We start from the raw sequence: 27,145 nt of genomic DNA, 5'->3' as shown, positions 1-27,145 counted from the left end.
CTATTACCATTTGTTACAGCTATTGAGTTTACATTTTAATAATAAAATAAATCCATACCCAGTCTTCCAAACAAACCATAATTCGGTCTAGTTAATATTTGCCTGAAGCAATCAAACAGTGAACTAGTTATTCATCACTTGAAGCATTTGAAATTGTGATTTACTATATCAATTTTAACTACGTTTTTGATGTAAAAATAACATGAGGAAAAAACAGCGCGCAAGCTGTGCAAACCATATTTGATAGATAAAAGTTAATTGAAGCAATAATTTTCTCTTTTTACCACTTTGTAAAGTTAATTGAGTCAAAAGAAATAATTGTCGCTTTTTACCACTTTGGAACAAAATAGGCAAGTAACAGCATCGATTAATGCTGCAATAAAAATGCAATTAAAAGGCATTGACAGGTTTTGATGTTGTGGTACGTCAATAATAACTCAGCAAACACAAAACATTTTACAGAAAACGTTTGAATGCCGGGTTATATAAAAGGTCTAAACAGTGTATTATTTAAGTGTTGACAGATATTTTGCAAAAAATGTTTGCCCCAAAATATTTTACATTACCGTTTTCATGACATTTATATAACCAGACATTTAAATGTTATTAAAACGTTTTGAATGAACGTTTTAAGAACATTATTGTATTTGCTAAGAAATGATTAGATAAATAATGTCCAGAAAAATAAGTAGTTAATAAGTAAGACATTCACTTGGCAATAACAGTCACTACTTATCAAGTGTTGATAAAGGCAACACTGGTTGCTGAAACATACACAAGTAATTGCAATTCTTTGATCAGCCATTAAGAACTTTATCTACTGGGAATCCACATGACTTTTATGTCAGTTTACAAATCCTTCTTTTGGCACAAATAAATCACGATTATCTAAGGAGGAAATACTGGCGTTTGGCAGATATGATGAATCGATATCTCTTACGTTATAAAGTATAATTTTATCAACTCGATGGTTGACAGTTTATAAGCAATATAGTAAATCCGCTGAGGATTTAAATTTTAGAGCTACTCTAGATGCACCGGGGAAAATGCATGCAATCATGCGCTGTGTAATTTAAAGGGTTTCTTTACAAATTCTCAATCATCTTGATCACCCGTGTAAGTCGCAGTATGAAGCTGCCATTGTAAGAACTCTTTGAACAACAAAAGCCTTTACTAAAATTAATTACTGCGGAAATGCATCTTGTATATTGGTTGCATGATAACTTACACTGTGAAATGTTTTTCACGTTATTATTTTTGTCTCGCATCAGTTCGTTCACTTATGCAGATTGTTAAAGCGACGTGTCTTAGGGCGTTGTTATTAATAGAAGAGCACTGGTTTTAAATAACACTATTAGATAACGACTATGTTTCAAGTACTTTAGCATACAGACACCATTAAATAAATAAATGAATTGCAAATGGATGTTCAAGAATGTTGTGTCAATTTGAATAATATCATCCCATTCTGACATATCAATTGTAATGTATAATGAAATAAATTGAAGCCAGATGAAAACTACAGGCCCTCATTGTGTTAAGAAGAAGACATAGGATATTTCAGTTCCTTGCAGAGTATTATCAAAGTGTATATCCACCCTCGTTGCAAATCAAACCACAGTTAGGCGTATCTGAATTTCATTAGTAACTGTTGTATTACCATGATTACCCACTGCATTCGTGCTTACCCTAAGTTGGAATAGAGGTCTTTAATAAATGTATAGTTATTCAAAATACATATTTTGAAACTAGGATTGTGCCTTTTAGAATCTGGGGAGATTATTTGGAGCAGTAAAAAGTTTAAAACCTAGAATCGCGTGAGAATCTGGCCATTTGTTGTAATAAGATCTCATGGAAGTAAAAAAAAAATTGATTTAGTATGCAGTTAGTCTGGGTGTGTTTTTGATAATACGCTAGTATTTCAACTTTACGCTGTATTTTGCCATAATTATCATCAGTTCATCGCCCATGACGAATGCGAAATCGTAATTGATAACATAACATTAACTTCAATTCAAATTTGTATTCATAATAACCAATCTAAGGTTATAAAACGTGATTTAACGTGTCATAACATTAACTTCAATTCCAATGCAATGATTCGTATAGTTTTGCTAAAAGCAATATAAATAGTGTAAATGAATTTACCGAACAGTAAGCACCTGCGCCAGACTAAGTGAAACGACTGGATAACTCGCCCCTTGGCCGAACTTATTATGCTTGACAAAGTAAGTATTGGAATTACGGCATAACTACGTAGCGTTGCAGTATTAAGAAGCAACAAATATAATATAGCTTTCAAAATGTCAATCATTTTCTTTGGTATTCTGAAGCTTAATTTCTGCAAATAGCTAATACAGATAGAAGAACGCGTACCCGTAAGGTTATTAATTATTTTAAACTGTTGTGATTTGGTAGTTCACAGCATCTCACGAATGGTAGTGAGCTTTTGTAAACACTGCATTGCTCAATTCATAGCGAGCGTGTACAGTGGACTTCGGTTGTATATATAAATGCGCATATATAAATGCGCACGTGACCAGATGGCTAGTGCCATATTCGTGTTACCTCACTGTCAATCACTGAAATTGCGACCACAGTTCCAGGTGGTGGCGCATTGCATTCTCTAAATTCAGTAAATTTTCATCGTCAACCGTGTAATTGAATGGGATTATTTTGAAATTTTAAAACGCTTGAAATATCACAAACAAATAGGCCTATGTTGATAAATAATATAAATACAAGCTAAAACCGTTGGGGTTCGATAATGAACCCCACAAAATTAACCGACTATATTGGAAAATGCCATACGGCCGGGCGGATTCACAAGTTGCCGGCTCGATCATGTCATCCGCCGCCTGCACAGTTCTGACCTTAAAGCTAATCATGTCCCCTTTCATACTTTCATGCCGTTGCGACAAGAGGCATGACTTATCAGCCATTTTCACAAGTCTTGATTGTGTCTGTTTGTCTACAATGCGCGTGTGTCACGCCGCTCTGCGGCAAGCAGCATGATAGTATGAAACCAGCACTACGTCATAGATATGGCCAATTGGCACGCCCATTTAGCACGGAAATTATGAAATATAAGTTTGTAAATCAGCTATATCTAGCTTTTCCGTAGTTATTTTTTTTCCGTGATGGAAAACGTTAATAAAGAGTTTATCTTTCGGGTCAAGTTATTTTACCCTTTGCAATCAATGCCACTATTTTGCAAAAGCAATTTTCCTTGCGACCTGTCATTTCCCCCTATACTTTTGCACGGGGAGTTTATGTACATCCGGGTACCTTATATCGTTTAATACGGTATGGCGACTTGTAGATGTCACGTGCGCATTTATATATGCGCATTTATATACAACCGAAGTCCACTGGTGTAGAAGAATTAAAATATCACAGATATACTTTTATTGGTGCTGCGGTTCTTGATTTACGTGGTAAAGAGGGCTGAAACAACAACACTTTTGTAAAACGTACATAACTCATTAACAACAATAAATTAAGTAAGTTTGCAAAGTATACGATTTGTAGAATGAACTTTTGCAAAACGTCAAGGTGTTAATTTTCAATAATATATTGATCTAGATAATGAAAATCGATTTCTAGGCTGCTTCGACCAACAATACCTCGTCTACCCGTAATATCATTGGTTTTGCTTGTTTGCTTGACTATCTAATTTGTTATTCCTTTTGTTTTACTGATTCGTACTTGATTTTATTGTGTTATTCAATATTCCCTGATACTTTTTCACTTACTGTGGTCAGGAATTAAGCAAAATGTCAAGAAGATTCTTATTACAGCCAGTCTTACACTAGCGAGTTCTTAAATAAATGAAAAATTCATACCCTATTCTCGAAATAAACCCTATCCGTTCATCGTTAATATATGCCTGTAGCAAATAACCAACAATGAATTATTCATGAAGTGAAGTAGTACAGACTTACTGTCTTGGGGAAAAAATTAAATCCAGCACACGGAAAGTTCATCGGTTTGAGCATTGTTTGTTTATGAAGAGATTATAAATACAGAGGATAATAACATTTAAGGTTATTAATTATTTTAAACTGTTGTGATTTGGTAGTTCACAACATCTTACAAATGCTAGTGAGCTTTGGCAAAAACTGTATTGCTCAATTCATAGCGAGTGTGTAGAAGAATTAAAATATCACAGATATACTTTTATACGTGCTGCGGTTCTTGAGTTACGTTGTAAAGAGGGTTGAAACAACAACACTTTTGTAAAACGTACATAACTCATTAACAACAATAAATTAAGCAAGTTTGCAAAGTATAAGATTTGTAGAATGAACTTTTGCAAAACATCAAGGTGTTATTTTTCAATAATATATTGATCTAGATAATGAAAATCGATTTTTAGGCGATTCATTCGAAACATAACATCTATTGAGTGTATATCACATAGTTATGATAATTTGGGGAAATTGTGTGAATTGAATTGATTGATGTAATGATTATCTACCATTAGGAAATAAATTTGTAGAAAACCTTCTGTTAATAAAATAATATGCTGAGCCACCAGCCTGGGTGGCTCACGCTCCAGTAATTTCAGATGATTGAGCTCAGTAATACATCAAAGAATGTCGTCCAATTCATGAAAACAAATAGATAATCAGCTTATCGGATTAAAAGCTTAGAGGGAAGGTATTGCTGCTCAGCGAGTGTTTGTAATTATCAGAAGGTTTCTCCAAATTCATTCTCTAATGCGCCCGTGTACCGGTGCTTAGAATTCTCATTTTGCTATTCTAGTTTCTAAAACCCAATTTTTTACCGACTTCTTTTCTTTCTTATCCATCTTCAGTGATTGCGTTATTCGCCTCTAGCTCAAAAACCTAAGTGACATTCTTAGTGAAATAATGGACCTCGACCCATTGATATTTACAATGTTAGCCTCGACCCAAAGGTCATGAGTTACAGGAAGTAATATGTGCACACATTTTAAAACCTCTAGCTCACAAAATACAGCGCCCTCTGTTAACATGTTTTAATCAATTATGATTTGTACGATGTTGTTTGTCCGCACCAAAGAAATGTTAACCATGACCGAATATGGTTTATTGAGAAAAACGTGGTATGAATCAACCAAACAGACGTAAACGGCTGGTTACAGGAATACTAATATTCATCTTGACTCCAGCTTTATTCTATAGCATCCATATTACATCAGCTTATTGGTGCTTATTTAAAGTACACACAAGGCTGCAATTTTTAAATGCATTTCAACATTTCCAATGCGCAACTGAAGAGCTCTGTTGCAAAAGCCCTTACATCACTTTTGGCTGAAATTTAGTTATTGGAATGATATTATAGTATGGGTACAAATACACATTTTGGTGGTTGTTTGACCTTCATACAACCTTCCCTTCCGGAGATATTGTATATTTCCCGTTTGTGAAATCTTAAGGAATTTCCGGTAATCTGAACTTAAAATGAATATAGAATTGTTTTGTTTTAATTTTTTGAGGTATAATAGTAGCCTGGAATGTTTCCTTACCGGAAATACTCAAAAAATGTCATTTTCCCGAATTTAATTAAAAATTCATAATTAAAAAAGTAAATGAGATATTTCAATTTTTCTTTTTGATTTGAAAAGCATTAATCAAGTTACATAAAGTAGTGCAAACAAATGGGCTCAAATTTGATTGCAAAGGTGGTTTCTAGAAAAAGGGTAAATTTATTTTGTTGCAAAAGCCCTTACATCCACAAAAGGCGCGATATAAAAGAAGTAATACAATAAATTGGAAGGCTTGAAAATTGTACAAAGCCTATTCTTTTAGTTTCTATTCATCAACACTTTATCCAAACCCAAATTGAATCAAATCAAACAAGTAATACTTTTTAAATTTAAAAGAAAGCTGTTTTTCTCAAAAAGTCAAAAGTCGATGTAAGGGGTTTTGCAACAAAGCTCTTCAACTGTGTAATTATCCATTTATGCTTTGTCCACAAGATTTGTAGGTTAATCAGTGCTTAAAAACATTATTATTCATGACTTCCTCTACTGCACTATGTTTTTATTTTTCTGAAGTGTTTTCCAGAAACCCCAAATGAATACAAAGAGACATTTTTTAAGCTGCTAAAGGACTAATAAATATCGCTGCATTATTAACTTTCTGATACATATATTTTCACTCATTCGTGATGCAATTTATTGTGCCTTTATGCACGCAATAAGTTGGTATTCAGAAATCTCATTTGTATTGATTCCACGCGAATGCAAACCTAATAAAAGCTCTAACAAGAAATGCTCGAAATGTCACCAAAGTTCGCCAGCATTTGATCAAATTGTGAGAAAGTCGACAAATTAGGTGGAAGATGTACTTTATTTTCACGTGTGTGAGTTGGGGTATAGATAGAAGGGCGAGGTGAGGGAACCCGAGCTTTGATTTCGTTTTTTTCTATATCTATATCAATCACTGATTGGAAAATAATTCTATTACATATCGGAGCTAAAGAAAAAGGATGTTCAAATACTATAAATCCAGAAAATAAAAGTGAAAATTCATCAGTTTAAAAAATTCTTTTAAGGCTCCATTTAAAAGTATATGTGACGTGTTAAAACCAGACACGTTTGGGCAGGTTATCAATTTTGAGGTTTTTACATATTATGAGTAAAGAGATATCTTGCTTAAACAACCCCGTTGTTCCCAATGAAATCGGACATTCCTAAGCGAAGAAATAGAGTTCGTAAGGTATGGTATTATCAAATTGAAAATTGAGATATCGGCCTTTAAAAATATTCTTGACAATGTTGAGAGTAGTAATTGCCTTGAAAAATGTCTCAAAAATACAGAACGCCAGTTATATTCCGATGTGAAACGATCAGAAAATATTTTAAACATTAATAACATCACATATTCGCAACAAACCCAAATTATGAAAAAAATCAAAAGTGTTTGGTTTGACATAGGAAGTCTCATATTAATTGATGGCTTTGGAAACTTAATGGAGATGTGTTATCCATAAAACTTTAATATTAATTAAGTTAAAGTGAAACTCTATGCTAGCATTAAACATAGTTTTAATAGTTAAGCAATAACAAAGCTCGATAAAGGTTATCACACAATTTGTGTGAACAGTATGTGTTCTTGATATTGCAATTACTTTATATCAACAATTGTCAGATAAACCGTCGACTTACTTTGTAGTGCGATACAAAACCCACAAGTCACCTGGTCATGTTGGCCTAAATCATTGCATAAAACAATCGGTTGATGCGCAATTCCAGATGAGCGCAAGCCTTAATTGGTCTGTATAAACCATCGCATCCAGTATAAGCTACCCGAGATTCGTACGGTTAGAAAACCATTAGGAGTCAATTTAAACTCCCTTTCCAATTTGAAGTAAATGTGTAAATCGAAGCCAGAGATAAATAATTATCAGACAGAAACTCCGTTAAGGGTATACCGATACATGATTCACCGCCAAGTACCTCCTTTTGGAATGCAATCAAGCATTATGAAAATACAAATAGTTTCCGCGGCTTCAATGGCACTCGAACCAGTGACCCGTTGCTTTGTTGTTTATGAATACAGGTCTTTAACGCTAGACCACGGAGGCAGTTGGACGGAGAAGTATAAATCTTATAATGCTATGTTAAGCCTTTGTGCTCAAACGTTTGAAAAGGTCTCATGCAAATAATGAAAACACTGTTTTGTTTTGGGTTTTGGAATTCTTTCTTGAACATGTATGTTTCAAACGTGGTTCGCTGTTTAATAGTAAAAACAGAATTGACCTACAAAAAGGACGAGAGGGTGCAATATACACGGATTCAGGTTAAATTCAAAATTGGCATAAAAAGTCTGCTTTGATCGATTACAAAAAATTAATATTTGTCAAAAATTGAAATTGTGTATGTCAATCATTACAGTACCATTTTTACTCCAAAGGCTCTTTGATTTCTTCAAATAATTTTCATTATGATAGAGTGAATCCCTCGGCCCTCTATAAATACGCAGCTATGGTCCGCTAATTTTAAACAGTCTGGCGCCTTACTGATTGGGCTAAATAGACACAATGTATAATGGCAATTTATACAAAAGAAATCAAACTTACCTGATGCCCCATATGTTGTCTGTTCGCTTCGGACATCAATCCCACAATCATACATTGAATAAATATAGAACAAAGGCACAAAGCGATGATCAATGAAAGTCTTAGCGGCATCATAGCAAAGCTAGCGAAGATAAAGAAAGTCTGCCATCCGACCCCATCACTCGGGGTTAAAGGTGAATAGTACAGTACCAAATCAACGTACGTTTGAGTACACAATAAGAACCATATTGCAAATGGTATGATATAAGTCATTGTCCATTCGTTCAGAAGTTTATATTTACATAAGCAAAATATTACCAAACTTGCTATAGTAAAAATACCCATGATTGATATTTCTAACAGCCTTTCACCCGGTGAGTCTTGCACGTATAAAATCAAAGCTTGTACATCGAATAGAAATGCGAATAAGACTAAAATATGAAGTGTATCACACCGAACTCTGCTGAAATAAGCCTGATATGTTGGCTCCATAGATTGCTTCAGGAATTGAAATCGGAGGGATCTTGGTAGGCAAAGTCCGGATAGACCGAGGCTCAAAGGTGATCCGGATATGGCAGCCTCGTCCGGACTTCCGGAATCCACCAGGGATGCCTTGAGACTACAGGTGCTGAGTTCAACATCCTGTCCAGATTCAAGGTCATCCTCCGGATCACTCTTGACCCCACCACCATCCAGCATCATAAGTCTGTTTTGTTCACGTGTGTACACTGCCATCTTGAATTTTGAACTAGCGTTTCTAGTATCTAGCCAAATTCAAACCAGTGTCGATTACGTAAGTACCGTATCAAACAATTATAAATGTAATTGAGTTAATATCACATGATTACGGATATCTGTTAATTTATAATTATAGTTATAGTTTCAGACAAACCTGTCCGTTTGTCATGTCCGTGAGTTCAACGCCACTTATTCAGTAATCATACATTTCTATGCCTCTAAAATACGCGATGTAAATTAATCCACGTATGTCGATTCTTCACATGATATTCAACAAAAATCTTCACTTAAATGGTTTCCTCATTTTGCGTACAAATAAACATCACAGGTAGTTATATTTCCAAACATGTCGATAGTTCATTTTCTTCCTGTCATCATATCCTATGCTTCAGCCGAGTCAACATGGCCTCAGACAATCTTGTAGCTTCAAACTCGAGCGCACCATCATACATAATCCGCACGGGCGGTTGATGTTTCTAAACATAACATTTTCAACAATCGTGTCACGTCATTCGGTGCAAGCGACTATATTATGGATTTTGCTGTAGAAAATGAATCATTCATGTCGGCTCGTCAATTTTTTACAAAATGCCACTTGTTCACCTGCAATTATTGAACAATTGAAGCAATTCCAAAATGAATACTCATGTCGATGTTTTTCAAATTGTATGCCAAATATGGTCAAGATATTAAAAAATGGTACATATTTCTGAGTTGTTTCATCCCATTACTCGATGGTCGGCACCTGTCGATATCTCTGCAGTGATTTGTTCTTCAGTTAAGTCATTTCCTAAAAGAATAATTCGTCATATCGTATTCAGTCTTGCAGCTTTCTTGATAAATTATCCCATATGCAGCGGTATAATATTGATATCTAGTAGGCACTGCGTATTGCGCAGAATTCAGTACGAAGTCCAGTCTAATCTCGAGTGTTCAATAGGATATCTAAGAACGTATTGCCGCTTTTAGTGCCGCCATGTCGCCATTGGTTACAGATATTGGTGCAGTCAAAGCACGACCTGAAATAAAATGAGAACACAAAGTAAATAGCATATTATAAAATGGCTTCGTGTATCATGATATTAATAAGGCAAATATTATTGATGAGACGGAAGTAGAATGATCTGGTTTCTGTTTAGTCATTGCAACATAACAGCACCACCTTGATAATAATTATAAGCATAACGATGATAATGATGTTAATGATGATGATGATTTTTCCAAATGTTTTAAATTATTTTGTGATAAAAACGGTAAAGATCGTTTTCATCACCTTACCAAGTTTTTTTATTTCTTGGAAAAATAGGGAAGCTCTCAACACTTTTTTTTTTAGAAATAAATAAATAAATTTTGGATTTATAAAGCGCCTTTCTCCAGATCTTGGAGGACTCAAAGCGCTGTAATTTCGCTGCAATGGTGAATCATCACAATCAGATCGCATCAATTACCCAATATACTAATATGCATGCGAACAATAAGCATTACACAGTATAGTCTGTATTCTGTTATTATATGAAATCAATCCAAATTTGTTATTTCTTGCATTATCTTGTGATGGAAAAGGTGAGATATTTCATCACTTTGCGTATTTTTGATTACTTATGGGAGCCCACAGAAACCATATCCACTCCCTGTTTGCAGGCAGAATTTCTCGTTTCTAAAACCCTTGTCACTCACTAAATATCGCAGGTTCAAAGTACGACTAATGCCATGTTATTAAATAAAATTATGCGCAACAGCTAAACCGGAGTCTACATTGTATTTACCACGCGTGTCTTGGCATATAAAAACAATGCACATCAAATTCACGTCAAACTAATGCATTGGTACATTATGCAACAAGATTATCAGTCAATGTGAGAGGTTCTGCCATGTGACAAATCCCTTTAAGAACGCCCGCATTTTCACTCCCCATTACCAAATGCATCGCTTACGATACTCCTACAGACTATACTGTGTAATGCTTATTGTTCGCATGCATATTAGGCCGTGTAAAATTAATATTTTGGTTCTCGTCCCTCCCTCCTCAATTTCTGGGATTTGTCAGATTTTTTTTTTTTTTAGATTTTTCAATTTTTTAGACTTTGGAATGATTTATGAAATCTTCATACATATAAATAAGTTTATTAGAGAACAAGCATCACTTCCAAGTCTTTTTGTGGTACTCTAGGGGTTTATCCTCAGAATCTCACATTTGAAAAAAAAAAAAGGGCCCCATCATTTCCTCGAGCACTGTTGGAAAAGACCAAAAAAAACAAAAAAAGCTAATTTTACATTGGGAAAAAAAAAAAAAAAAAAAAAAAAACACCTCCTCCCTCATCAATTCATGAAAATCCTCTGGACGAGAACCAAAACATTAATTTTATACGGCCTTAGTATATTGGGTAAATTTATTATAATGTCAAGTTTGAAGAGCCACTAGATTAATAAATTAAAATCGTGTTTTCTGAATTCTTAACTCCATGCACCACACCAACAAAATACCTTAATGACGATAATTCGCTGTGTTATCCATATGGCGTTATTCTACAGTATGCTTCGACTATATTCATAAATACGTATTTATAAAAACGCACGTAACCACCTCCGCGTTGCCATAACATCATATAGACAGTAAGTCTCGAAGTAATCTTATACATAGCGGGTGGTTCTCCTATACAATTGAATGCAATGGCGGTTACTATCAATACATTTTATTTGGATATTTTTCTTGTGAAATCTCACATGAAATGTAATCTAAAATATAAACATTAAATAAACTGTGAACAGCAATACTCGCTGTCGAAGTGACGTAATAATAGCAATAGATGAATACAATCTTTGAATAGATCGCCCTGCACTACAACGTTCACGCGGTACCTATGCATTGAACCATATAGATGTCAAAGAAAGGCCCATGACCCTGTAACCACCCACCAGGTAAGCCACAGTAGTAAACTAGGACCACTACTAGGTCCGTCAATTGGGCGTAAAGCTATATAATATGTCAAGGCAACCACCCATCCAGAACAAACACCGTAGTCTCCAGCCACAACACTGACACCACCCCCGCATACAAGGGGCTTCCATTCAACAAGAAAGAATCAAACACATAATAAGACCATAATGCGTCACAACAATAAGGTTCCGATATTGCACACCAATTATCGAGCTCATTAGTCTATATTTTGAATTCAATTTTGCCCACGTTGGCATTCAATTAGTATCATTTGCTACAGTATGATAGATTTCGCCAGCTGCAGGAAAATTTTAATGAAACAACAACATAATAACATGAACCTTATTGTTATATTTATATATTATTTATTTATTTATTTATTTATTTATTTATTTACATAAATTTAACACATTTCCATGATATGGGTTGGTACCCTGGGTTTCACGTCCGTTTTCTACGGGCGATCATCAGCCAACTGATTATTTCTTTTTATACTATATTATATTTATTTATTTATATATTTTATTTATTTTATTTATTTTATTTATTTTATTTATTTTATTTATTTTATTTATTTTATTTATTTTATTTATTTTATTTATTTATTTATTTATTTATTTATTTATTTATTTATTTATTTATTTATTTATTTATTTATTTATTTATTTATTTATTTATTTATTTATTTTACTTATTTATTTATTTATTCATTTATATCAAAAGTGCTAAAAACATCTAAAAACAATCCCGGAAACTTGCCAGCAGTCTACATACGGTATTAGATTATTCCCAATTTTATTTTATACTCACAGAGTGTGAGCAATATTATAATTCAGAATTCTGAAAATAAACCTCAATCTACCATAGCAGTAATTCATCTGAATTCGTCTGATTATTGAATTTCATCATTAACGACATTAGATTTCAAACTACAATAAATAAAATGAATCGCATTCTGACATTGAAATATTTATAATACATACATGAATATTTAAAAACATGACCTTCTCAGTTAATGCTTTTGGTGCCTAAGGACTGTAATTCAACTTCTAAAAGAGGCGTCTTATTTTTTCCCAATACAATTTATTGTTCCCATGCTATATATGACTTGCCCCTGTTACACAACCCAAAGACAACCCGTAATATAAGTGTTAATAACATATGTATGAAACGTATTATTCGAAATAATTCTAGATTGAAAGTGAGCGTGAGAGAGTGAGAGAAAGAGAGAGAGAGAGAGAGAGGATGAAGATAGATAGGGGGGGGGTAGAGTACAATAGTAAAGAAAAGAGAGAAATAAATGATTGGATGACAAAGGAACTCTAAAAACTCTTATGTTTCCTGTAAACTAGAGAATATCTGACTGCAGATATGTGATGCGATCAAGCAAAATCAGTCGGAACTCGGAAATATTGAATTTTCAGTTTCTTATAAGATAGTAAAAAGCATTTACAAAGCTGCATTTTGCAGAAAACTCCATTGAATTTGAACAACCAGTTCCAAAGATATGAGCAATTAAAGAGTTTCCAAAACAATAGGAAAGAAAAGGAAATATTACCTTTGTTTGGCTATTTCTCAAAATCAATAATTGCGAGTTCCGACTGATTTTGCTTGATCGCATCACATAATTATAAGATGATTCAAAATCTCTATTTTGAAGAACCACTGTGTTGTGAGCATTGTAATTTCTACGATGTCACATAATTATGAAATTTAATCCCCCTCATGGAATAGAAATAATTCAGCATTATTCTATGCATATCTACTATTTCCATGTTCTATGGTAAAACATATACATTCGATGTCAGTAAACACATGAAATTACACTTCGTTATCATGACACTGTTAAAAAAATGTAATAAAACGATACGAACTAAAGGATGGGTCCACGATTAGCAAGAGTCGTTTGACCGTAAGCACGCGCGTTGTTATCCGCCAGATATAAACGTTGGGGAGCGGTTGGTACAACCCCTCCCTTTGTAGTACTTGGGTTAAAGCTAATTATGTAATATGAAAACATTTTGAATAGAGACATTTATTTAGACATTAATGTTTATAGACGATTATATATATAGATGATAGCCATTCTAATGCACCATTTAGTAAGATTTAAATGTTCAATCATATCATTTGAATTAATAGTATCCACTTTCACATTAACAATAGATCAGGGATGGGGGCATGAAATGTTGAAAGTATGTTAATATGTCAATAATCTATCCAAATGAAGCATGCTCTGTCCTTCCAAAAGTAGTATCTGCATATAAGGGAGGACAGTTTTTATGGTCTACTTAGCTCAGCAATGCTTTGCTGTCTTCGATAATGGTTCATGTACGCTAGAGCGTTCGATAGGAACAAGCGAACAGTATACGAGTTTGCTGATATCTATCGGAGCGTTCAGCAGAGCAGCAGGATTATAAACACGGTCGATGGTAAAACCATAATCAATTTCCTTTTGTGTTCAGTAAGTACATAACGACCCACTCATCAACTACTCAAGTGGTCATTAAATAAGCATGTCTGGGGTCGTGTCTGCGGACAATAGAAAGTCAATAATGTGTGTACGTTTATGCTTACATAAAGTGGTGTAATTAGGTTTCAAGGGGTTGTTAATTCAGGCATGGTCGTAAAATTGATTCGATCGATATTTTGGTCAACGCGTGGTATCGGAGCGTAGTGTACAATTGAGCGGAGCCTGGCAGAGTTTGCTACAGGCTTTTATGGGTTTGGGCTTTGATAAAAGTCATGCACCTCTCCGATACAATGCGCTATCGAAGACAGCAAAGCATTGCTGAGCTCAGTAGACCATAAAAACTGTCCTCCCTAAGCGATATAACAGATACTTTATTGATACTGGGAGCAAGTTGATTTTAAACATATGAAGACTTTGGTTTCAAAAGGCATTAAGTACAAAGGCTGCTTTGTGGAATTTTCTATTTGCAGATATTCCTAAGACCTTACTAATCTAATAACATGGGAGTAGTAGAATAGTTATAACAATTGATTTTTTGGTTATCTTTAAAAAAAGTTGCAAATCTCTTTAACTTCCCAAAAGGCATTAAGTCCAATGGCAGCCATGTTAAAACCTGGCATTGTAGAATTTTAAGGGACAAAATAATACTGAAAATTGTTGGAGAATAAGCTATAGAGTTACAAACATATCCATTCACATCGTTAAATAGCATTTAAACTTTAAAAATGTTAAAATATACCAAAAAAATGTGACACAAGGCAGCTATTTGACTTAAGACTTTTGGAGATAAACTCTTCATATGCCCCTCCCAGATATAAGTGCCGTATCTGCTATGTCATACAATTTGTAAATACTGCACTCTTACTTAATGCTATGCGTGCTAGCCATAGGCCTCAACATAAAAAGTTTAACGATATTTTGTCAAAATATTAAGAGCTATCTTAAGAACCACTGAACCAATATTAGGCTTGTTTGTACTCATTTTAATGCATTTTGCAAGCTGATTCCAAACATGGTCATGAAAATTTACAATTCTGAAATTTTTTGAATTTTAATTATTTTTTAACTTGTCGTCTGCAGTCGACACCAGCGTGGAGAGAGTTAAAGAGCAGACGGATACAAGAAACACCTGTCGCATAGATGGCTGTTAAAAAAAATGGCTGTTCTGTAATATATTTTGCATATTGACTACGTTTTTTTTTTACTTGGAGGCCTGCATCATTAAATTACGGAGGCTTTCAATACAGTTGTGTTGTCTATTGTTCCAATTAGATCTCAATTGTGTGCGCATTTTCGATAGGACAAAATGAAACGCTCATCCAATCAGGACAACATAATTATATTCTTGTGCATCTAATTGCTGAGTAAATCCATCTTACTAGTAAGGTTTCCATGAAAACAGATGTTTAATGGTGGTACTACACCCCTTGATTATTTTTGCATTTTTCTCAAAAAATAATAAGACACTGGTAACAAAAGATATGTATATTATAGGGGCATAAAATCCATTTACTACATTGGAATTTCAGTGACTCAAGACAAACGGTACGTTATTTATGATAAGAAAAGAGGTACCGCTAGAATGTACCTCATTTCTTAACATATATAATGAACCACTTGTCTTGAATCACCGAAATTTCAGTGAAGTAATTGGATTCCTTGCCCCTATAATATACATAAATTTTGTTACCAGTGTGTAGTTAATTTTGATGAAAATCCAATATTAGTCACATAGTACCACCTTAACTTAATCGAAAAAAAATGGTTATAACAAAAAAACATGTATTACGTCAAAATAATTATTGTCCAAGAACATGACGCAAAAAACAAAAAAACATAATACTATCTAAAAAAACATACGCTACAAAATATTCAAGCTCGTGACTTTACTAGTAAAGGTAAATCAAACTACAATCAAGTGCAAATTTGCTGGGACACTTTCATAGTTCAATGACCCTCCCCGCACCCCTTATTCAATGTTGTATACCAAACGCCTCATTTTTAAAATGGCCTATATTTTTGTTCCAACATTGGTTGGTGGGGAGGGAGGATTCGAAATAGGTTGGAAACTATACAAATAAAATATCACATGGTGAACTTCATATGACCGGTTTTATTGAACAGAGGGCGCGAAATATGAACAAGTGTCCCAGGGAAATTTGCACTTGATTGTATTGAAGAAGACAAAAATAATCTATTACTTTCAGTAAAATTACCATAACTCGCAAACGCGTTGCTCGATTGACATGATTTTTTCACTAATTTAAAACAAATAACATTGCGCATATTTTGGTTACTTTAATTGTCATTTTTTGTCAAACTAAATATTTTAAGTATCAAAACGCTGTAATATATGCATTATTTAAGGCATATTTGACACATGATTGCTATTATAAGCGCATTATCTCAAAATTCACTTTTAAAACAATTTAAAACAAATCAAAATTAAATCATATTGGAAATATAGAGTACAATCAGTTAAAAATACCTACTGAAATAACAAAAAAAATCATAAAACAAAACAATTGTTTCCCTTTAGTTCATTGATAAATGTAAATGTAAATTGGCAACATAAAGGAAAAAGAAAAAGAAAAAAAAAAAAAAAAAGAAAGAAAGAAAGAAAGAAAGAAAGAAAAAAAAAGAAAGAAAAAAGAAAGAAAGAAAGACAAAAGAATAAAAGAAAATAGCATTACATGGATTCGAACTCGAGATCTCGGGGTCGAGAAGCAAAGCCAGTAACTATATGCCACCGGGAGACTGATGACAATTGCACTCGATTTCAGCGTATTTAATCCTATCATTGCAATGCTACTGTATTGTGTTATCGAGCTTCGATCCAATGGAATCATTCATTAAAACTCATGTTTTGGTCGTATTCAGCATTTATCTAACGTATATTTTGAATATACACGGTCACATTATACATACCTTCCTAACTTTGATATGTTTATTGGTAATTATTCCTCCATTTAAGCCAAATAAGCACGGTCTACCATAATGTTAAATAAATATATATTACTTTTTAAGTTATATTATTCTGGTAGACCGTTATTGCGTCATTAATTCTTGTTATCCTTGTTATAAATAAATTCGCATGAATAACAACAGCTCAACCATAGTGTAGTGGTTTGCTTACTGCCTTCTGATCATGAGGGCTACGGTTCGAAGCTCATTGTCGCCGATATGTTTACTTTTAAATCCTGCTCTTTATCTCTTTTTTATTTTTGAATACCAATAATAAGCACATTTAAAATGTGTAATTGTATATCAGTACGACGGCAACTTCGTGACCTCTTTTGTTCGCTAGAAAAATTTTACGCGTTGGTGAACACGGGTTACGTAACTAAATGTTGAAAATTTGGCCGGCAAACATGTTTTTAGCGAAATAGCTCCAGAAATGGGAGACACGGGTCGTTTTTGCTTAAATTGTGTACCATGATCACGGATAAGATACCAAACATTTGTGCAAAAACAAAAACGAGTAAAAGTTGAATAATATTGAAAATAAAGAAGCTTGAACATGTCCGAAGTGGCCGGGAAAATGAGAAAAATTGCATGTCACGATCACCAAAATGGTTATATCTACAACTATGAGCAAACGCCGGTCTTATGCTTTTCTGTAATGATAGATATTAACTAACTGGAGCTTGTATTAAATTTTCAGCGAAAATGATTGGTGGAACAATCGAGTCGTAGGTTGGAAAGTTACTCTCAAAACGGCCCGTGTCTCAATCGTGCGTGTCCCGTTAGTGACAAGTGTCACTAGCAAAATAGCAGCCGGCCTTGTCATTATATCGAATAATAATCGTCAGAATCGTCCAGTTGACTCCAGTGATATTTCTTTATTCAAGTAAAATACTGCATTGACTTACAAAATATTGAAGTCAATATAAAAAGTAATATCACCTCATTTGACTGAACTTAAAAGCAGTTTTAAAATATTATTGTTGATCGAGTCCCTGAATGAGAAATAAGATTGCAAAAGATACGAATATGTTACAGCAGGTTGTGATGGTCTAGTGGTTGACGCCGTGGTTTGAAGTGCGAGAGGTTGAAGGTTCGAATCCTACAGCATTTCGATTTTTTCTCTCTTGTTCTGTTAGGCCTATGGTGTAGGCCCGTCAGTATTATGATCAATTAAAATATTTCTAACACGTTTGCAATGTTTTTCTTTATGCGTAGGCCTACATATTAAAAAAAAAAATAAGATAGCCATAATTTACGAATTTCAAACCTGATATTTTGGCATAATATTATTTGTAATTTTACACCGTTCTTACACCATACCCAGACATATAATTGGAATCAGCGTTTCGTTGTCTAGAGTAACGTAATTATCTTCAATAGAACACCACAAGCGGTCAAGATTAAAAAAAAATGCTTTCTTTCATTTCCCTAAAAAAAAAAAAACCCGCTATGGTAGGGTTCGAACTTCCAACCTCACGCACTTCAGGCACGGACTTAGACTTAGCCACTAGACCATCACAACCTGCTTACTTATTCTCGTACCTTTTGCAATGTTATTTCTAATTCAGTGTCTCGTTCAACGATAATCTTTTATAAACTGTTTGTAAGTTCAGTCAAATGGCTTGAAATTACGTTTTATATTGACTTCGATATTTTGTATGACAGAGCAGTATTTTGTATGAATAAATAAATATCACTGTAGTCAACTGGACGATCCTGACAATTATTAATCGATTATATGGACAAGGCCGGCTGTTAATTTTCCTGCTGACACTGGTCACTTATGGTCACGCACGATTGCGAGGGAAGCCGTTTTGAAAGCAACTTTCCAACCTACGACTCGATTGTTCCACCAATCATTTTCGCTGAAAATTTAATACAAGCTCAAGTTAGCTAATATCTATCATTACAGAAAAGCATACGACCGGCGTTGGCGCATAGTTGCAGATATAACCATTTTGGTGATCGTGACATGCATTTTTCTCATTTTAGGCTACTTCGCGCACAATAAACATTCATTTTCTCCACAATAATTGGACTTTTACACGTTACTGTTTGCCTTATACTCATGTTTCATATCTTATCTATGGGCTCAATATGGAAATGAAGGGAGAAACCACTCGTGTATTCCATTTTTTGATGTTTTCTGAAAAACTGTATTTGCCACCTGATTTACAACATTACGTTACGTAACAGCAAAGGTCACGCCGGTAAAAATTACCGGAAGTGAGCTAAGTTGCTGTCGTACTGATATAATTGTATATACACTTTTTTTTTTGGCATTGTTAAGTTGAATTAGCGTGTCTGTGATGGGTAGTTGAAGGCCTATATTAAAGAGTTTAACGTGCATTCCGATAATAGCATTTGAAATAGGGTAATGAGTTTGAAAGATCAATGATGAGACACACATCATGATTCTGTTCTATTTATTTCTATATTTTCTTAATTTCTTATTTGGTTTGCTTTTATTATGTTTGTAAATTCTACCAAAGGAGAATTTATATGTCCACTCTAATAATAAGCAATCAATGTGTCAAATATTCCTTGAAAAATGCATGCATTGCAGGGTTAGATATTCAAAAAATGTTTATTTTAATAACTTTTTTAAAATTGGCTAATCATGTAATGCATAATGAAATTATCTTGACATCACTGAAAAATTATGAAAATCGAGCAACGCGTTCGAGAGTTATGGCGATTTTATTGATATTAATAGATTATTTTTCGCATCCCCTATACAATCAAGTGCAAATTTGCTGGGACACTTTCATAGTTCAATGACCCTCCCGCACCCCTTATTCAATGTTGTATACCAAACGCCTCATTTTTAAAATGGCCTATATTTTTGCTCCAACATTGGTTGGTGGGGAGGAGAGGATTCGAAATAGGTTGGAAACTATACAAATAAAATATCACATGGTGAACTTCATATGACCGGTTTTATTGAACAGAGGGCGCGAAATATGAACAAGTGTCCCAGGGAAATTTGCACTTGATTGTATAGAAAAAGAAAAAAAATAATCTATTACTTTCAGTAAAATTACCATAACTCGCAAACGCGTTGCTCGATTGACATGATTTTTCACTAATTTAAAACAAATAACATTGCGCATATTTTGGTTACTTTAATTGTCATTTTTTTTCAAACTAAATATTTTAAGTATCAAAACGCTGTAATATATGCATTATTTAAGGCATATTTGACACATGATTGCTATTATAAGCGCATTATCTCAAAATTCACTTTTAAAACAATTTAAAACAAATCAAAATTAAATCATATTGGAAATATAGAGTACAATCAGTTAAAAATACCTACTGAAATAACAACAAAAAATCATAAAACAAAACAATTGTTTCCCTTTAGTTCATTGATAAATGTAAATGTAAATTGGCAACATAAAGGGAAAAGAAAAAAAAAAAAAGAAAGAAAGAAAGAAAGAAAGAAAGAAAGAAAGAAAGAAAGAAAAGAAAGAAAAAGAAAGAAAGAAAGACAAAAAGAATAAAAGAAAAATAGCATTACATGGATTCGAACTCGAGATCTCGGGGTCGAGAAGCAAAGCCAGTAACTATATGCCACCGGGAGACTGATGACAATTGCACTCGATTTCAGCGTATTTAATCCTATCATTGCAATGCTACTGTATTGTGTTATCGAGCTTCGATCCAATGGAATCATTCATTAAAACTCATGTTTTGGTCGTATTCAGCATTTATCTAACGTATATTTTGAATATACACGGTCACATTATACATACCTTCCTAACTTTGATATGTTTATTGGTAATTATTCCTCCATTTAAGCCAAATAAGCACGGTCTACCATAATGTTAAATAAATATATATTACTTTTTAAGTTATATTATTCTGGTAGACCGTTATTGCGTCATTAATTCTTGTTATCCTTGTTATAAATAAATTCGCATGAATAACAACAGCTCAACCATAGTGTAGTGGTTTGCTTACTGCCTTCTGATCATGAGGGCTACGGTTCGAAGCTCATTGTCGCCGATATGTTTACTTTTAAATCCTGCTCTTTATCTCTTTTTTTATTTTTGAATACCAATAATAAGCACATTTAAAATGTGTAATTGTATATCAGTACGACGGCAACTTCGTGACCTCTTTTGTTCGATAGAAAAATTTTACGGGTTGGTGAACACGGGTTACGTAACTAAATGTTGAAAATTTGGCCGGCAAACATGTTTTAGTGAAATAGCTCCAGAAATGGGAGACACGGGTCGTTTTTTGCTTAAATTGTGTACCATGATCACGGATAAGATACCAAACATTTGTGCAAAAAACAAAAAACGAGTAAAAGTTGAATAATATTGAAAATAAAGAAGCTTGAACATGTCCGAAGTGGCCGGGAAAATGAGAAAAATTGCATGTCACGATCACCAAAATGGTTATATCTACAACTATGAGCAAACGCCGGTCTTATGCTTTTCTGTAATGATAGATATTAACTAACTGGAGCTTGTATTAAATTTTCAGCGAAAATGATTGGTGGAACAATCGAGTCGTAGGTTGGAAAGTTACTCTCAAAACGGCCCGTGTCTCAATCGTGCGTGTCCCGTTAGTGACAAGTGTCACTAGCAAAATAGCAGCCGGCCTTGTCATTATATCGAATAATAATCGTCAGAATCGTCCAGTTGACTCCAGTGATATTTCTTTATTCAAGTAAAATACTGCATTGACTTACAAAATATTGAAGTCAATATAAAAAGTAATATCACCTCATTTGACTGAACTTAAAAGCAGTTTAAAAAATATTATTGTTGATCGAGTCCCTGAATGAGAAATAAGATTGCAAAAAAGATACGAATATGTTACAGCAGGTTGTGATGGTCTAGTGGTTGACGCCGTGGTTTGAAGTGCGAGAGGTTGAAGGTTCGAATCCTACAGCATTTCGATTTTTTCTCTCTTGTTCTGTTAGGCCTATGGTGTAGGCCCGTCAGTATTATGATCAATTAAAAATATTTCTAACACGTTTGCAATGTTTTTCTTTATGCGTAGGCCTACATATTAAAAAATAAGATAGCCATAATTTACGAATTTCAAACCTGATATTTTGGCATAATATTATTTGTAATTTTACACCGTTCTTACACCATACCCAGACATATAATTGGAATCAGCGTTTCGTTGTCTAGAGTAACGTAATTATCTTCAATAGAACACCACAAGCGGTCAAGATTAAAAAAAAATGCTTTCTTTCATTTCCCTTTCAAAAAAAAAAACCCGCTATGGTAGGGTTCGAACTTCCAACCTCACGCACTTCAGGCACGGACTTAGACTTAGCCACTAGACCATCACAACCTGCTTACTTATTCTCGTACCTTTTGCAATGTTATTTCTAATTCAGTGTCTCGTTCAACGATAATCTTTTATAAACTGTTTGTAAGTTCAGTCAAATGGCTTGAAATTACGTTTTATATTGACTTCGATATTTTGTATGACAGAGCAGTATTTTGTATGAATAAATAAATATCACTGTAGTCAACTGGACGATCCTGACAATTATTAATCGATTATATGGACAAGGCCGGCTGTTAATTTTCCTGCTGACACTGGTCACTTATGGTCACGCACGATTGCGAGGGGAAGCCGTTTTGAAAGCAACTTTCCAACCTACGACTCGATTGTTCCACCAATCATTTTCGCTGAAAATTTAATACAAGCTCAAGTTAGCTAATATCTATCATTACAGAAAAGCATACGACCGGCGTTGGCGCATAGTTGCAGATATAACCATTTTGGTGATCGTGACATGCATTTTTCTCATTTTTAGGCTACTTCGCGCACAATAAACATTCATTTTCTCCACAATAATTGGACTTTTACACGTTAATGTTTTCCTTATACTCATGTTTCATATCTTATCTATGGGCTCAATATGGAAATGAAGGAGAAACCACTCGTGTATTCCATTTTTTGATGTTTTCTGAAAAACTGTATTTGCCACCTGATTTACAACATTACGTTACGTAACAGCAAAGGTCACGCCGGTAAAAATTACCGGAAGTGAGCTAAGTTGCTGTCGTACTGATATAATTGTATATACACTTTTGGCATGGCATTGTTAAGTTGAATTAGCGTGTCTGTGATGGGTAGTTGAAGGCCTATATTAAAGAGTTTAACGTGCATTCCGATAATAGCATTTGAAATAGGGTAATGAGTTTGAAAGATCAATGATGAGACACACATCATGATTCTGTTCTATTTATTTCTATATTTTCTTAATTTCTTATTTGGTTTGCTTTTATTATGTTTGTAAATTCTACCAAAGGAGAATTTATATGTCCACTCTAATAATAAGCAATCAATGTGTCAAATATTCCTTGAAAAATGCATGCATTGCAGGGTTAGATATTCAAAAAAATGTTTATTTTAATAACTTTTTTAAAAATTGGCTAATCATGTAATGCTTAATGAAATTATCTTGACATCACTGAAAAAAATATGAAAATCGAGCAACGCGTTCGAGAGTTATGGCGATTTTATTGATATTAATAGATTATTTTTTCGCATCCCCTATACAATCAAGTGCAAATTTGCTGGGACACTTTCATAGTTCAATGACCCTCCCGCACCCCTTATTCAATGTTGTATACCAAACGCCTCATTTTTAAAATGGCCTATATTTTTGCTCCAACATTGGTTGGTGGGGAGGGAGGGATTCGAAATAGGTTGGAAACTATACAAATAAAATATCACATGGTGAACTTCATATGACCGGTTTTATTGAACAGAGGGCGCGAAATATGAACAAGTGTCCCAGGGAAATTTGCACTTGATTGTATAAAAAAAAAAAAAAAATAATCTATTACTTTCAGTAAAATTACCATAACTCGCAAACGCGTTGCTCGATTGACATGATTTTTCACTAATTTAAAACAAATAACATTGCGCATATTTTGGTTACTTTAATTGTCATTTTTGTCAAACTAAATATTTTAAGTATCAAAACGCTGTAATATATGCATTATTTAAGGCATATTTGACACATGATTGCTATTATAAGCGCATTATCTCAAAATTCACTTTTAAAACAATTTAAAACAAATCAAAATTAAATCATATTGGAAATATAGAGTACAATCAGTTAAAAATACCTACTGAAATAACAAAAAAATCATAAAACAAAACAATTGTTTCCCTTTAGTTCATTGATAAATGTAAATGTAAATTGGCAACATAAAGGGAAAAAGAAAGAAAGAAAGAAAGAAAGAAAGAAAGAAAGAAAGAAAGAAAGAAAGAAAGAAAGAAAGAAAAAGAAAGAAAAAAGAAAGAAAGAAAGACAAAAAGAATAAAAGAAAAATAGCATTACATGGATTCGAACTCGAGATCTCGGGGTCGAGAAGCAAAGCCAGTAACTATATGCCACCGGGAGACTGATGACAATTGCACTCGATTTCAGCGTATTTAATCCTATCATTGCAATGCTACTGTATTGTGTTATCGAGCTTCGATCCAATGGAATCATTCATTAAAACTCATGTTTTGGTCGTATTCAGCATTTATCTAACGTATATTTTGAATATACACGGTCACATTATACATACCTTCCTAACTTTGATATGTTTATTGGTAATTATTCCTCCATTTAAGCCAAATAAGCACGGTCTACCATAATGTTAAATAAATATATATTACTTTTTAAGTTATATTATTCTGGTAGACCGTTATTGCGTCATTAATTCTTGTTATCCTTGTTATAAATAAATTCGCATGAATAACAACAGCTCAACCATAGTGTAGTGGTTTGCTTACTGCCTTCTGATCATGAGGGCTACGGTTCGAAGCTCATTGTCGCCGATATGTTTACTTTTAAATCCTGCTCTTTATCTCTTTTTTTATTTTTGAATACCAATAATAAGCACATTTAAAATGTGTAATTGTATATCAGTACGACGGCAACTTCGTGACCTCTTTTGTTCGATAGAAAAATTTTACGGGTTGGTGAACACGGGTTACGTAACTAAATGTTGAAAATTTGGCCGGCAAACATGTTTTAGCGAAATAGCTCCAGAAATGGGAGACACGGGTCGTTTTTTGCTTAAATTGTGTACCATGATCACGGATAAGATACCAAACATTTGTGCAAAAAACAAAAAACGAGTAAAAGTTGAATAATATTGAAAATAAAGAAGCTTGAACATGTCCGAAGTGGCCGGGAAAATGAGAAAAATTGCATGTCACGATCACCAAAATGGTTATATCTACAACTATGAGCAAACGCCGGTCTTATGCTTTTCTGTAATGATAGATATTAACTAACTGGAGCTTGTATTAAATTTTCAGCGAAAATGATTGGTGGAACAATCGAGTCGTAGGTTGGAAAGTTACTCTCAAAACGGCCCGTGTCTCAATCGTGCGTGTCCCTTTAGTGACAAGTGTCACTAGCAAAATAGCAGCCGGCCTTGTCATTATATCGAATAATAATCGTCAGAATCGTCCAGTTGACTCCAGTGATATTTCTTTATTCAAGTAAAATACTGCATTGACTTACAAAATATTGAAGTCAATATAAAAAGTAATATCACCTCATTTGACTGAACTTAAAAGCAGTTTTAAAAATATTATTGTTGATCGAGTCCCTGAATGAGAAATAAGATTGCAAAAGATACGAATATGTTACAGCAGGTTGTGATGGTCTAGTGGTTGACGCCGTGGTTTGAAGTGCGAGAGGTTGAAGGTTCGAATCCTACAGCATTTCGATTTTTTTCTCTCTTGTTCTGTTAGGCCTATGGTGTAGGCCCGTCAGTATTATGATCAATTAAAAATATTTCTAACACGTTTGCAATGTTTTTCTTTATGCGTAGGCCTACATATTAAAAAATAAGATAGCCATAATTTACGAATTTCAAACCTGATATTTTGGCATAATATTATTTGTAATTTTACACCGTTCTTACACCATACCCAGACATATAATTGGAATCAGCGTTTCGTTGTCTAGAGTAACGTAATTATCTTCAATAGAACACCACAAGCGGTCAAGATTAAAAAAAAATGCTTTCTTTCATTTCCTTTCAAAAAAAAAAACCCGCTATGGTAGGGTTCGAACTTCCAACCTCACGCACTTCAGGCACGGACTTAGACTTAGCCACTAGACCATCACAACCTGCTTACTTATTCTCGTACCTTTTGCAATGTTATTTCTAATTCAGTGTCTCGTTCAACGATAATCTTTTATAAACTGTTTGTAAGTTCAGTCAAATGGCTTGAAATTACGTTTTATATTGACTTCGATATTTTGTATGACAGAGCAGTATTTTGTATGAATAAATAAATATCACTGTAGTCAACTGGACGATCCTGACAATTATTAATCGATTATATGGACAAGGCCGGCTGTTAATTTTCCTGCTGACACTGGTCACTTATGGTCACGCACGATTGCGAGGGGAAGCCGTTTTGAAAGCAACTTTCCAACCTACGACTCGATTGTTCCACCAATCATTTTCGCTGAAAATTTAATACAAGCTCAAGTTAGCTAATATCTATCATTACAGAAAAGCATACGACCGGCGTTGGCGCATAGTTGCAGATATAACCATTTTGGTGATCGTGACATGCATTTTTTCTCATTTTTAGGCTACTTCGCGCACAATAAACATTCATTTTCTCCACAATAATTGGACTTTTACACGTTACTGTTTGCCTTATACTCATGTTTCATATCTTATCTATGGGCTCAATATGGAAATGAAGGGAGAAACCACTCGTGTATTCCATTTTTTTGATGTTTTCTGAAAAACTGTATTTGCCACCTGATTTACAACATTACGTTACGTAACAGCAAAGATCACGCCGGTAAAAATTACCGGAAGTGAGCTAAGTTGCTGTCGTACTGATATAATTGTATATACACTTTTGGCATGGCATTGTTAAGTTGAATTAGCGTGTCTGTGATGGGTAGTTGAAGGCCTATATTAAAGAGTTTAACGTGCATTCCGATAATAGCATTTGAA

The 27,145-nt window shown here is 34.0% G+C and overlaps 1 protein-coding gene across 1 annotated transcript in view; it reads right to left on the bottom strand.

The window, feature by feature from the left end:
- Positions 1 to 27,145, bottom strand: part of LOC140162638 (adenylate cyclase type 3-like) — a 129,497-nt gene that overhangs the window by 72,113 nt on the left and 30,239 nt on the right. The window contains 1 exon segment of the mRNA XM_072185912.1: positions 8,071 to 9,806. Within this exon segment, the coding sequence (XP_072042013.1) occupies positions 8,071 to 8,784 (714 nt within the window). The 5' untranslated portion in view covers positions 8,785 to 9,806.

Source organism: Amphiura filiformis, chromosome 10 (assembly GCF_039555335.1).
Source record: "Amphiura filiformis chromosome 10, Afil_fr2py, whole genome shotgun sequence".
NCBI lineage: Eukaryota > Metazoa > Echinodermata > Ophiuroidea > Amphilepidida > Amphiuridae > Amphiura > Amphiura filiformis.
The sequence above is the reverse complement of the archived record's forward strand: the minus strand, read 5'-3'. Positions and strand labels throughout refer to the sequence as shown.